The following is a 14886-nucleotide window of genomic DNA, read 5'->3' as shown; positions in this document are numbered from 1 at the left end:
GGGCATTTGTGTGCGTGTGCGCGCGTAAGAGTGTGCGGTTTCCATTTGTTATTTTGTTCACATATTTTCTATACCGCAATTGTTGTGCAAAACGTACCAAGTCACTTAAAAAAGAAAGCTCAAGAAACACCATAATATAATCGACATTTAAATTAAGTAAAAATATAGTTGAAAAAAATAAATGGAAATTTAACAAGCACTTTTATTGGTTTCTTTTTCCAAAATTGTGTGCGAGCAGGTGCAACCATTGTAATAATACCAATACATATAATAAAAAATGTGGTATCATTAAAAAAAAAAACACTAATACATTATTTATCAGGCATTTTTATTGGTTCCTTTTCCAAATGAAAATAAAAATACAATAACAACAAAATATGAATGTTTTCTACACCTATACAGAAGTGAATCAATTAACTATTTCATTCATAAATTGTATTCGGGTACATTTGAATTATGAATAAACTAAAACACAATCACAAAACAAAATGGGCTTAATTAAGTTTCCATGTCCGTAATATTTCCAATTACTAGTGACATTGATATAATGCCACATTACAGTATCTCCAAGAAAATTGTGCTCATGCATAAAAACACCTATATCTAATGAAATAGAAATATTCTGGTGCCAGTGTGCACCTACAGAAGCACTCAGTCTTTTTAATGGGCATGCAGAGTCCATTTGTTCACATATAAGCTACACTAACAGATTAATGGAAAAAACACATCACACAGTGCATTGAAGTTTATTAGAGTGTTGTTTCCTGCACAAGGGACACTCACCAGTAGTGCCTACAATTGACCATATAACAGCGATAGCAGGATAAATTAAGATATCTTTCACTGATAACCATCAGCACGTATGTTGTTTACTTTAGTGGTGACACTTTTTCCACCACTATGCACTCAAGGACATATGAGTAGAATCAGTCTGCTGTTCTATGAAACTGCACTTCACTGAATTGACATACACAGCCTACAGCTCATGTGTATGAACAAGTGGCACATTGTAAAAAATAACTCTGGAATGCTTTGAGGATCATAACAAGGTGTGGACTTTGCCTCTCACTGAAATCCAATCTGGAATCGGAGGAACATTCTAGGAAAACAGAGCTGATCCACAGAAGGTCTTCGCTCGCGTCTCTGTGCCAGATACCAACTGACACTTAGAGAGGTCTTCAGGCGTACGTGCTTTGACATGTCAGAGCAGTTCTGGCTGCACCGGTGAGTGTGGAGGGAGGTTTGGAGTTTTCTAATGATGTGGCTGGTGAGTACATACACTCTCCAGCACAATTACCAGCAGCACACTGTGCTATTCAAGACAGTTTCCTTTTTATGTCCACTGAAGAGAGAGGGTGTTATGTTCACATAACCACAACCCTAAACGGTCAATTCGCCTGACAGCTATAACACACCATAATGGATGTGACCTCAGTAAGGCTCGCTTAAAGCAATAAGAGTGCTGAGGCAATATTTAAATTTATTTATGTAATCTTTAACCATTAATCGGTTCATCATTATCAGCTGATTAATCGGTCATATTTCTTTCTGCCAAATATTAGCCTCAAAAACAATTATTGGTTTGGCCCAAGTAAAATGTCAACATGCAAACCTCGTATTTTCGTTCAAGGTGCTTCCCCTGCCTTAATATATTTATAAAACAAAGGCTAAATTATATAATATTTCAATATCTTTGATAATGTCCCTGGTCGTCATGATCTTCAAATGTGCAATGTCGCTTGGCCGTCACTAGAGAGCGCCAGCACAAAGGCCCGGGTGCTGGCTCAGGGAGCAACTTGAAAGAGGCCACTCACTACCGTTAGCCTCTTTAGCTACACACTACAAGCTACTAGCTAGCCCGGCGGCTAATTAGCGATCCAAAACATCAGTTAATTTTAATGCCGCCTGCCCCCTTCGAGCCATGGCAGGAACACAGTTTTCACAGGCGGAATGCGGTGAGTGCCACTCACTTACTCATTACATTTGGAAAAATTGGAAATTTTGAGTTAGCGAGCTAAGTAACAGAGTGCGAGACAAATCTGCCTTAGCATTAGCGCGGCTCAACGGTAACAGCGCAGGCTAACACATAGCTCTCTATTTTTCAGAATTGTATTACCTCATTGCCAGATTTCTGCAATCTGGACCTTGTCAAAAATCAGCCAAGGTAACTCGACAAGACACACAATTTACCGTTAACGGTCGTGCAATTTGTCCGAATTAAATTGGCTAGCAAAGCGGTAGCGGCTAACGATGTATCCGTGTGTGCCCGTTGTTAGATTCTGGTCGAAGAGCTGGAGGAGTATGAGGTAGGTTCAGCACCGACTTTCTGCCTTTTATTTTGTTCGGGATCTCCGATCCTTCCCTCCTATTTGATCGTTTTGTCGGTTATAGTTCAGCTATTTTCTCCCTGAAGTCCCACAAAGGAACGAAGAGTCTAGAACGAAGGCCGTTGTCCTCACGCTGTCTCCTAACAAATTGTTTTAACTTTAGTTGATCCCACAACGATGGACTTGGGACGGAAATAAATATAAACGGACCTTCCAAGATTGGGTGAGTGAATGATTTAAACATCTTTTTTTTATTCGTATTGAAAAAAATACATTTTTAATCGCAAACATACGTGATGCTATTGTTATTTAGTCTACCGTGCAAACGTGTTACATCGGTCTAATTTGGAAAGTTATTTAGATTTGTACATTTATTTTAGTAACGGACAGCTGATTAATAGCTATGGCTTGCTATTGTGTCGGGGGGTGGACTCTTCCGAGACATGATTGGTTGAACGTAGCTGTCACTAAAGCCTCAGAGCCAATAACGTTCTGGCTGAGAAATGTAGAGCCAACTGGAAGAGGGGGAGTGACGTTTACAAGCCTCTCTTAAAACAGTGTTGTATCTAGGCTAAAGCACGGAAGAGGAAGACTCGTTCTATACATAAATAAAGAAATGAATATGCACCGACATCAATACAATGATTATATCCAGGGTTACACAATATGATTTGTAACAAGGGAAAAATTTGTCTTCTTGCAGATGATTTTGAATGAGCACATTCCTTCAGACTATCTACTGCGTGTTTGTAAGCGGATAGGCCCACTCATAGAGAAGGAGATCCCACCAAGTGTTCCTGGTGTCCAAACGCTTCTGGGCCTGGGAAGACAGTCTTTGCTTCGTACCACCAAAAGTAATTATCGTTCTGATTTTATGGACATTGCACAGACAGGTGTGCTTGTAAAAAAAATCGTTCGCATTGGTGTAATTTGGAGTGTACTCATTATAATGTCCAATTTCTATAACTCAAATCTGTTCAATTTAGGTTGCAGTCACAAAGTATGCAGTGGCTCATCTGTTGCTGCGCTTCACAGAGGACGTCCACCAGAACCCCCAGTCAACAATGGATATTCCACCAATGTTGGTGTGTATGACTGCCCAAACCTATTTTTCTGGAGCTGCTCATCATGCTTAACCACAATATAATTAAGCATTGTTTTGTTTTGCATTCTAATGTTCTTAGGATTTGACTGGATTATCTATTTCTAGAGCGCAAATCTACTTGGCATTAAATCGCCAGATTTTCTGACATGGCATTATCTGAGCAATGTAAATCTGTTTAGTACTAAACTGGCTTTGTGATAGGTTTAGTTTGAAACATCAGTATCATTTTTGACCAAAATAAAAGTGTTGGCGTTAGTTGGAAGAGTGGCAGAAATGTTGTATAACATGAAGAATGTGCTTTGATGTTTTTATGATTCCTGATGTGAGTAGTTTTGGTGGCGCTTGGAAATTTTCTTAAGTCCTGCAACAACATGCTGCAACTCATTTGTGTATTCTTTATTTCAAGTATCCACCATGGATGCTCGGCAAACCACTGGCACAGTTCGTTTTGGACAGGTGCTGCCATCTTTCACTTACCAACACATGAGGATACACAAACGTATCTTGGGCCACCTATCTGCAGTCTACTGCGTAGCCTTTGATCGTACCGGTCGACGAATTTTTACAGTAAGTCATATACATGTTACTAAAAAAAAAAACTTGATGAAATGATTGTCTGCGGAAATTAACTATCGCATTCCTGGCAAATGTCATGTCATTTTAGGGTTCAGATGACTGCCTTGTGAAAATCTGGGCGACAGATGATGGCCGGCTCCTGGCAACGCTTCGTGGCCACGCAGCTGAGATCTGCGATATGGCCGTCAACTACGAGAACTCTCTCCTTGCCTCGGCAAGCTGTGACAAAATCATCAGAGTGTGGTGCTTGCGAACCTGTGCGCCAATCACTGTGCTGCAAGCGCACGCTGCCTCAATCACATCGATTCAGGTGAGTCCAAAGTGCGTGCCTGTGACAATTGGAAGGAAAAAAAAAAATGCATCGCAGCCAACCAACATTTTTCTTTTAGTTCTGCCCTTCAGCCAGGGGTGCGACGCGCTTCCTGTCCTCTACAGGTGCTGATGGCATGGTGTGTTTCTGGAAGTGGCACTCTGTCAGCATGAAATTTGAGTAAGTATTAGAGACAACTGCCAAAAATGGCAGCAATCCGAGTTTTGAGTGGAAATGTGTGTGTACAATCCACAGTGAGCAGCCAGTTAAATTTGTCGAGCGGTCACGTCCAGGGGTGCAGGTCTCTAGTTCTTCCTTCAGTGGTGGTAAGTGTACCTGCCTACGAAAAAGTGACCATTCGCAGACGCGCCTTTGAAGCTGATGTTGGAGTTGTGGAAAATGTGTTTTTTTGTTGACAGGTGGAATGTTCATGGCTACGGGTGGAAGCGATCACATGGTCAGGGTTTACTACCTTGGTGCTGAGACCCCCATGAAAGTCTCGGAGTTGGACGCTCACACGGTAAGAAACCAAAGCTACATGATTCCATTGCTTGATCATTGGACAACGCGTTAACATGTCACCATTTTGGTTTTGTAGGATAAAGTTATGGTAGTCCAGTTTTGCAATAATGGTGACAGGTAAGAATCTGTTGGTTGTTTATATAAACTGCCAGAAAAGACACGATTTCTTTTGCTTTGACATGTTATGTTACTTTTTTTTGGGGGGGGGTTCTAACGCATACATGTGTGCAGCCTCAGGTTCGTGAGTGGAAGTCGTGATGGCACAGCAAGGATTTGGCATTACCAACAACAAGAGTGGAAGAGCATCGCTTTAGACATGGCTGCCAAGCTTCCAGGGTAAAACTTTGTGCCCATGCTGGGATTATGCATACCATGTCACTCAGTGTTGCGTGATGCATGCAAACATTTTCCTTGCAGGAGCTCTGTCGTCAATGGAGATGACAAAACCAAGCTGATTGTGACCATGGTAGCTTGGGACCGCGCTGATCACACCGTCATCACAGCCGTGTCAAACTATCAGCTTAAAGTGTGGAATGCAACTTCCGGAGAGCTGCTTCATGTTTTATGTGTGAGTGCTTTAAGTGGGAATTTTAGACACGAGGCATGTGAGAACAAAATCATGAGACGCAACTTTCTGTTCCAGGGTCATGACGATGAGGTGTTTGTGCTGGAGGCGCATCCATTTGACCCGCGCATCATGTTGTCAGCCGGCCACGATGGCAATGTTTACATTTGGGATTTGAGCAAGGGATTGAAGATTCGCAATTTCTTCAACATGGTAATCCAGCAACGATGGCTTGATTGTTTGAGTGATTTATTGTAGATTTATTGATGCTATTTCTCAGTTTATGAAAAAATATACGCTGTACATATCTCTATTTTTTTCACCAGATTGAAGGTCAAGGTCATGGGGCTATTTATGACTGCAAGTTCTCATCTGATGGTCAGAATTTTGCCTGCACTGACTCACATGGCCATTTGCTTATCTTTGGCTTCGGTTGCAGCACACCGTATGAGAAGGTACCGGATTGTTGTGGTTTCATACGTCACCCATTCTTCTCACCATTGCAGTTGTTGCCCAATTTTGTTGAATCACAAAAATTCCAAGTCCCACCAAAGATACAGCTGCTTTTGAACGCCCTTTAAAAACACTAATGCCGTTTTCATCCCCTCCAGATTCCTGACCAGATGTTCTTCCACACGGATTACCGGCCTCTTATCCGAGACGCAAACAACTACGTCCTGGATGAGCAGACGCAGCAAGCCCCCCACCTTATGCCTCCACCTTTCCTAGTGGATGTCGACGGAAATCCACACCCTACGTGCGATCAGCGCCTGGTACCGGGAAGAGAAAACTGCAAAGACGATCAGCTAATACCTCAACTTGGATACATGACTAACAGTAATGCATGCCTTCTTTTACCAGTTTGTCAGATATGCACTATTTTAATAATCTCTGGCAGTAAAACTGAGAGAATTTAATTTTGTACTTGAAGATGAAGGCGAATTGGTCGAGCAAGTTCTTGGCCAGCAAAATGCAGAAAATGGAGAAAACATTCTGGATAACCTCATCAGGCAGTTGCAGGATGATCATCAGAATGCAGAACCCCAGGCCGATGAAACAGAAGGTTTGTCTCATTGCCGTAATTACCACTATGTGGTTTCTGTTATGCAGTGTACCATTTCACGAGTTTATATCATATCGTTTGAATTTTGTTTGGCAGGTGATGATGTGGAGGTGGTAGACTCTTCTCCAGATGTGGGTGCTCGCAGGAGTGGGCAGGTGGACGGCGTGTGGCAAATGCAGCATAATGTCCTGCGCAGTCAAGTGGCCACCGAGAGAGACTTGTTGGCCTGGAGCCGCAGAGTCGTGGTCAATGAATTGCCACAAGGAATATTTATGTGAGACAGCCGAAAGGAATTTCATCCAATTTTGCACAAAAAAAGAGTGGCAACTTTAATTATGATGATTTTTTTTCCCTTTAGTGTTATGGAGGAAAGCAGGCAAGCCAAGAGTGAACGGGAATGTTTTCTATACAATGCGGAAAGGAGAAAGAAAGCAATGACATGTCCACCCAAGGTTTGTCTTACAGACTAACCCACAATTGGTTTTACTCCAAACACAAAATATTACTCCCTGAGGTCAACATGTATTTTTTTCTGCGCTTTATAGACAGAGCCCCTGAACACACGCTTGCGCTCCTTACGGCCGACCAAGAAAAAACAGCAGCGGCATACTTATGAAACACGCTCAGCTCAAGTACGCCGTCCACGGAACCGGAGTGGTCCCGAACGTACTTCTGGCAGCCCTGCGGACTCTGACAGTGAAAAAGAAGTTGGTCCTCTTTCTTGCATCCAAAAAAATTAAATTATGTCTTCTTTCAAAATGATAAAGTGATGATGCTTTGTGATTTTAGCAGGGAGCAGAGCATGGGGAGGCCAGCAGTGTGTCATCTGAAAGTGAAGCACAGTGGCAGAGTGAGAGCAGCTCCAGGTGAGCATTTTTGACTGATGCTGATCCATTTCTTACTATCTACCGAACACACTGTCCTTCGCTTCCAGTGATTCCTCCAGTGAGTACTCTGATTGGACTGCCGATGCTGGGATTAACCTCCAGCCCCCTAAGCGATCAACCAGGAGGCTCCTCCACCCCTCGGGTTACAGCAGCTCCGAGGAGGAGGAGGAAGGTAATGAGAATGCAAAGGAGGAAAAGAAAAGGGAAAGCAAAGAGAAGAAGAAAAAACCCAAAGAGACCAAACAGGTGAGTTGCGCCCGCCTCCAGCAACTGTTGCCATCTGTGGAGAACTTTGCTTGATATCTGTCCAGTATCAATGTTCTTTGTCTCGCCTATACCTTAACACGGTTTATATTCTCAGAAACCCCCAACCTCTCTGGGAGGACTTGATGCATTGGCGTGGATGCCACCCTCATGGATAATGGAGACCATCCCACATCGCTCACCATTTGTTCCACAAATGGGAGATGAGGTAGAAGCGCGCTTTTTCCTTTAATTTACATAGTACACAAATGACTTCTATTTGGATTGCACTGTTTCACTAAGTCTGCTGATAAAAAAGTTAAACATTGACTGTTATATCTGGAATGAAATAAAATTGGAAAAACGGTCAAATTGAGTCTCCCATCCAAAAAGATGTTAAACACACAAAATATTGGCAATCTGCAGTTTGTATCGCTTTTCCTTTGGTTGACGATCTCACTTTTGTCATCCTTCAGCTCATCTACTTCAAACAGGGCCACCAGGCCTATGTTCGGGCGGTCCGTAGGGCCAAAGCCTACAGTATCAACCCTCAGAAACAACCATGGAACAAACTCCAACTCAGGGTGAGACTCCCCATTGAACAAATTGATATTGTGCTTTGAAAGAAGGCCTTATTTTATTTCTTTTAATTGAAATATTGTGTGCTACACTGGTTGCCACAACCAGCTCTAGCAATTAATTGATCTAGTTTCTTTGTCTATCTACTTGTGACCCAATACAGGACCAGGAATCTGTGAAGGTCGTCGGAATTAAATATGAAGTGGGACCGCCGACTCTCTGCTGCCTCAAACTGGCTTTCTTAGACCCAGTTTCAGGAAAGATGACTAATGACTCATTCTCCCTAAAGTGTGTCTTCATACAAGCTCAGTTATGAATCCCAATAACTCAAATCTTGTATTCAGTCTTTCATTTGTTTTTCCTTCAAAGATACCACGACATGCCTGATGTCATAGATTTCCTTGTACTACAGCAGTTCTACAATGAGGCCAAAGATCACAACTGGCAGCCAGGTAAGACAGTGTGCAGCTCTCCTTTGGGTGAGTTCATATACGTGGAGCTGTTGATGAACATTTTTTTTCTCTTTTGCTTACTACAGGCATGAGATTCCGCAGCATCATCGATGACGCTTGGTGGTTTGGCTTGGTGGAGGACCAGGAGCCTTTGCAGTTGGATTATCCAGACAGCCTGTTTCAGTGTTTTGCAGTCAAGTAAGGGCTTCTATATTGTGGCTTATATTTTTCTCCCAACACAATAGAGATGTTTTTTTATTTCAGTCAAATATGTTTTATGTGTTGTTAGGTGGGACAATGGTGAGCAGGAGAAATTGAGTCCTTGGGACATGGAACCTATTCCCGAGGAAGGTTAGTAGTATTAAAGAAAATAGATTTATCTAATCAAGCCAATGTTTCCAACCCTACTGAGCCGAGGCACATATTTCTTTGTTTGATGAATCTCTGTTCAGTCAGGCTCACACGACCACAATCTTTTTGACACTTTGTGCCCTTCAGCTTTATTACCCGACCAGGTGGGTGGCGGCGTGGAGGTGGCAGAGGAGGAGCTCGAAGCGCTGCTTTACAAGCCTCAGGAAGGAGAGTGGGGGGCGCATACACGGGATGAAGAGTGCACCAGAATCATCCATGGCATTAATCAGCTGCTTACACTTGGTCAGTATTACAAGTTGGTGGATTAATTATAACGCAGGATATCAACTTTCAACGTGTGGTAATGTTTGATCTCTTTCCACAGATGTAGCTAAGCCCTTTGCTTCGCCTGTAAACCTTGAAGAGTACCCTCTGTACTGCACTGTGGTGGCCTACCCCACGGACTTCAGCACAATCCACAAACGCCTGGAGAACCATTTCTACAGGTTGGGCGGAGCACACTCAGCCAAACTCCGATTCAACCGTGCTTACGTAATTTTTCAATTTCAGGCGGATCTCTGCTCTAATGTGGGAGGTACGCTACATTGAACACAACGCCCGCACGTTCAACGAACCCCAGAGCCCAATTGTCGCTGCGGCCAAAGTGGTGACAGACGTTCTTCTCCACTTCATCGGGTATAGCATTAACATGAGTTTGCCTTGCTTGTTTGCTACCCAAACTAACAACAGAAGAAATTGATAGTACACAGAGTTGACAACTTTTTTTTTTTTGTATGTGGCCAAATGATTTAATTAATTGACCTGATATTGGCTTAACCATTTACCTCTTTCTTGATTCCAGAGACCAAAGCTGTACAGATATTTTGAACCTTTATCATAGACTGAAATCTGAGCTCAGCAGTGGAGAAGACGAGGTAAGACGGTTGCACGAGTGTCAAATTTTTTATTTTGTGTTTCAATTTTAATTGGGGCTTTTATTGGCTCCCCTGCAGACAAGAGAGGTGGATGTGGACTCAGACACTCCGGGGACATCTTCAGGACATTGGGTGAGAGACGCAGCGGCGCCTGTCACAGCAATTTATCTTAATCCTTACACACCATCTATATTCCTAGAATCTGTCACAGTGGGCTCTTTTCTGACTTCCAGGAAAGTAACTCAAACAAGCGCGGGGTGGTCTTGGACGTCAGAGCATGGCGAGGCCAATGTCGAGAGCTGCTGCGTAAAATGATCTCCTCCCATGATTCTCAGCCGTTCAGGCAACCGGTTGATCTCTTTGAGTATCCGGTAAAAATAATCAACAAGAACATCTGGTTCATCCAGATAAACACTACTTTACATCATGCTCATAGAGATAACATCTTAAAATGTTACACTGTCGACAAACTGAACTGTACTAATCTCTGTCCTGCTTTTGTTCAGGACTATCGAGACATCATTGACACACCCATGGATCTGGGTACTGTGTCAGAGACGCTGATCGCCGGGAATTATGAGAACCCAATGGAGTTCGCCAAAGATGTCCGCCTCATTTTTAGCAACTCCAAAGCGTACACACCAAACAAGAAATCCCAGGTATGGCACTAAAGTTGCTTCCACCATAGACACTGCGTCAAGTCTGACATCCTGAATATTCTGTCTTTTCTGTTTAGATCTACACAATGACACTCAGCTTGTTGGCCTTTTTTGAAAAGAGCATCATCTCCATCATCTCTGATCACAAGTCAGCCATTCAGAATGAACGGCGGGCTCGTCAAAGAGAGACTTATAGGAATCAGTTGCACAACGGAGGTAGCTCGCCAACGATGAGGTACAGTTAGCCTCCTCTCAATATGCACATATTCACAGCTAAGTGTTTAATATAAATGTTAATTGCTGTTTTACATCGTGTCGGGAAAAAAAATCAAACTCGAATCAAACTTGACAAAGCACCTTTTTTCACTTGCATACTGAAGTTTGGGTCATTTAAAAATAACATTTCAACCGTTAAGATTTTTCTCAGTCTTATATTTGTCACAGTTTGGTTCCAACTGAGTTCTCTAAATGTTACCTTGTTTTTTGTTTGCACATGTCCAGCTCTAAAAAGAAGCACAAGTCCGATACGGCGTCACACTCCAAAAAATCCAAGACCTCAATGAAGAATCGCTCTCAGAGACCACATAGAGGTATAAATTCAGTTTTATTGTATTTACAAACAGGGTCGCACGATGCGTGAGTGCTTAGCACGTCTGCCTCAGAATTCTAAAATTAGGGGATTTGAATCTCGGCTCCGGACTTCAGTGTGGAATTCTGTCAGCCCTCTGGCTTCCTTCTAAATTCCAAAACATACATGTTTGGTTCATTAAAGCATCTACACTACAGTATTTGTGAATCACTACCTACTTGTACCTTGACATTAGGATGGGATCAATACAATACTGTTCCTCATCTTTCCCCTAAAGGTAATTCATCTGCGACACTAGTGAGGGTCGTGAGGACAAGGATTATAGAAACTGGATGGATTATAGAAACTGGATGGATTTACAAGAAGAATTGGATGACTTGTGACTTTTGATCAAATGCAATATATTTCATTGTGCTGATTGACAATTGTGTTTCTTTAGCTCAACAAAGCAGAAATGTAGCACAGCAAGAGGAAGAGGAAGAGGAGGAGGAGGATTGCGATGTTCAGCCTTCCTCTCCAAGTTCAGGGACAAGCAGCGACAACGGAAACCAACAGCTGCACCGAACCAAGCGCAACCAAGCAACTCCGACCAGGAAGTCAGGTAGATACGACATTCATTTGGCAAGGCAATTTAATGAGTGGATGTTTTGGATGGACCCAGCAAGGCTGGAGAACCGACTGATTTCTTTATTTCCTAGATGTCATTGAATAGTAATAAATACAAAACCTCATAACACAATGTTACTATGACATAATAATATAAAAACCGTTATGACATAATTGACTAGTATGGGACTCAGTAGAAATATTGTGACAAACATTACACGAATGTATTTCTGTTACTCAATATGAATTAAACAATACAAATCATGAAAATATTTTAGTTTTTACACATAATATGTAGAGTTATAATTTAAGAAGTGTATATACCTGCTTTGGGTACAGTATCACAATCCATCGTTAGATGAATTTTGTACATTTTTCAAGTCGTTTGAAACAGACACACTGTGGTTCTTCAATAGTAGATTTCAAAATAGACTCAGTCACGGTTAACATGGGTGATTGTATGGCGAGTGAACACAGTGGTCGTCCATTGTTGATAGTCTCGGCGTCGACTCTTGACAACGCAGCACTGTGTGTATTAGGACTCCAGCTGCAGCCGAGACGCGTCTCCAAGCCGCAGCATGGCACGGCCGTAGCTCAGACTGACGACGAGTCCAACAGTTCCTCGTCCGAGTCGTCTTCCACGTCGTCGCCGTCGTCTTCCTCCTCCTCCTCTTCATCCGACAGTGAGAGCAGCTCGGACTGCGAGGCGGAGAACTACGTGGAAGGCGGCGATCACGACTACAGCAAAGCACCCAGTCTGTCGCTGCGGATCTCTTTGAAGGACAAGACGGTCACCTCAGGGAAGCGGAAATTTAAAGCAGGAGAGGACATAATGAAGGGTGCTAAGAAAGCACGGGTGCAGCAGCCTGAGGAGGAGGAGGAGGAGGAGGAAGAAGAAGAAGAGGAGGAGGAGGAGGAAGAAGATGATGAGGAGGAGGAGGGGCAGCAGCAAATAGCAGGAAATATAAGTCATGGGGTACAGGAAGACGAGGAAGAAGAGGAGGAGCTGGAAGAGGAGGAAGCAGATGAAGAGGGGGAAGATGATAGCACGTCAACAACAGCGTCGTTTGAAGCCGCTGCCAAAGGCTCAGCAAGCAGCCCGTACAACAAGCCTCATCAGGTGAACACTCGCCGGCAAGGCCGCAGGACAGTCACGTACCGGGACGAGTCGGAAGACGACGCTCAAAGCTCCAAGGATGACGACCCCCTCAACCTGGGCAGGTCGCGTTCGGGACGGGTGCGCCGCATGACTGAGAAAGCCCGCGTCAGCCACCTCATGGGCTGGGGCCACTGAACCTCAAGAACACTAGCAACTACACTGCAGGGATTTTTTTTTCTTTCTCTTTTGTACAGGTGTGTAAATAATAAATATATAGTATGTATAAATAACCGACGGTGTTTGGGGGGGGTTTCTCACTTTTTACGATGGTGCTACCAATATGTCGCCATGGGGTTTTTGTCACCCCGGCCAATCGCTGCTGGTCATCTTGGCCCTTCTCCTTACCTGCGACTCATCACCTCGGCCTTACCACTCCTCTTCATCTCCTCCTCATCACGCCTTCAACACTCGTCCTCCCTGCTGCTTGTCTCGTCACTGGCCACCAAAGAAAAGAAGGAAGCAGGGATGTGAAAACATGGTGCTCGTTTCTTCCCAGTCCCTCCTGCCGTCTGGATAACCTTTTAACTAGCTGGTTGTTTTTCTTGACCTTTCATGAAACCAGAGAGAATGATTCAGTCATCCAGCTGCCTCACGATTTCCGCAAACTGTACATAAGACGTCTTCCCTTCCTTCCCTTTAATGACATTGTGTTTTTTTTTTTTTAAGTTTGTTTTTAATATGCATCTTATTGTTCCTAGATAGATGCCGTTATGAAGGCTGACTTTGTATCCCAACCATCTTTCACGGTGATAGTTTTTGATTCTATTTGACTTTGGTTGCTGTGTCATGCATTGAGGAACATGACATATTTTGCACAGTTTATCTTCTCCATGTGGCAGCTTAGCAATGATGATAATAGAGAAAGGTAATAGGTTGAAAATTGTGTACGAATTGCTTGAGCACCCTATTTCTCATCTTTTGGGTATGTAGCTAATAATTAGTTCTTATTTGTCTAACTGGATTTGCAATGTGTCCACTGTTTACGTTGTGCCATCATGCGGTGGGAAATCAAATCAGACAACTCTGAACAAGTTTTTTTTTTTTCCTTTTACGGAGAACATAATTGGGTACTGTAAGCAGAAGCATTAATCCGTGTGAACAAAATGATTATCTTTAACATCTGATCTCTTAAGCATCAAAACAGTCGATGTGTATCATTCTACCGTGGGTGGAAGAACTAAACTTTGTGAATTTTTTTTTTTTATACACATTGTTCAAATTTTTTCTAATTAAAGTGAAAAACATATTACAATGGTTTTTGTTCTCTATTGATGCCATTTTTATTATTCTTGCCGGACTTCCTTTTAATTTTTGTGTGTGCCAATTGCTAATATATTTATTGGATCACAACCAACTGGGCAACAAATTATTTTTCTATTTTAGATTGAAAGGTGTTTGCATTTTCGCAAAGAATTATTTTACAAGCAATCCAGCAGCGTGACGAAGCCTCAGTGATGACACAAGTGCCCTGCTTTTAAAACGTTCACATCGTAAGGAAATGTACGTATAAATTTGATTCCTATTTCCCAGCAACCTTGTTATGCATGCGTCTAAGGCAAGGCCTCTAAAGTTTCAGCTGAACAAGGACTGTTACATCTGTCTGTCTGAATGTTCGGCTTTGGCAGAGTGCATTAATGCGTTGAAAGGCGGGCTGAGTCAGAGCAGGCGCAAACAAGGCTGAGCTGTGACGCACGGGGCTGTGCCACACCTGTAAACTGCAGAATCAGTCCATACATGGACTGAAATGGTCACTTTTTACGCATGACATTTTGTTTTTTACGTACATGCTGATCAGCAAACAAAGTGAAAAATGTGACCTTGTCAATCTCAATTTAAATCTTTTTTTTTTTTTTTGCATATGTCTGCATTCTTCTCATCTAGGCTCAGGCTAATTCTAATGAACAGATTGCATTCGTCAATGCTCCACAAGAATCGTGGGTGTACCGACAGCTGTGCAA

The 14886-nt window shown here is 42.8% G+C and overlaps 2 protein-coding genes across 2 annotated transcripts in view; one reads left to right on the top strand and one right to left on the bottom strand.

Annotated features, from left to right (window-relative positions):
- Positions 1 to 14886, bottom strand: part of gng8 (guanine nucleotide binding protein (G protein), gamma 8) — a 757718-nt gene that overhangs the window by 701124 nt on the left and 41708 nt on the right. The gene's annotated exons all lie outside the window — the stretch shown is intronic.
- brwd3 (bromodomain and WD repeat domain containing 3) lies at positions 1766 to 14180 on the top strand. Its single transcript, XM_037268928.1, has 40 exons — positions 1766 to 1955; positions 2106 to 2164; positions 2277 to 2306; positions 2491 to 2550; positions 3031 to 3181; positions 3314 to 3412; positions 3839 to 3999; positions 4097 to 4318; positions 4398 to 4498; positions 4574 to 4644; positions 4738 to 4838; positions 4917 to 4957; positions 5072 to 5176; positions 5258 to 5408; positions 5484 to 5618; positions 5732 to 5860; positions 6017 to 6242; positions 6337 to 6468; positions 6565 to 6742; positions 6827 to 6920; positions 7014 to 7175; positions 7258 to 7334; positions 7403 to 7601; positions 7717 to 7827; positions 8075 to 8182; positions 8341 to 8465; positions 8547 to 8629; positions 8716 to 8827; positions 8919 to 8980; positions 9128 to 9283; positions 9366 to 9486; positions 9551 to 9676; positions 9843 to 9915; positions 9994 to 10047; positions 10149 to 10286; positions 10422 to 10574; positions 10652 to 10809; positions 11076 to 11164; positions 11603 to 11764; positions 12309 to 14180. Exons 1-40 carry the CDS (start codon positions 1922 to 1924, stop codon positions 13061 to 13063), a joined length of 5304 nt encoding a protein of 1767 aa, XP_037124823.1. The 5' UTR covers positions 1766 to 1921; the 3' UTR covers positions 13064 to 14180.

Source organism: Syngnathus acus, chromosome 14 (genome assembly GCF_901709675.1).
Source record: "Syngnathus acus chromosome 14, fSynAcu1.2, whole genome shotgun sequence".
Taxonomy (NCBI): domain Eukaryota; kingdom Metazoa; phylum Chordata; class Actinopteri; order Syngnathiformes; family Syngnathidae; genus Syngnathus; species Syngnathus acus.
The sequence above is the reverse complement of the archived record's forward strand: the minus strand, read 5'-3'. Positions and strand labels throughout refer to the sequence as shown.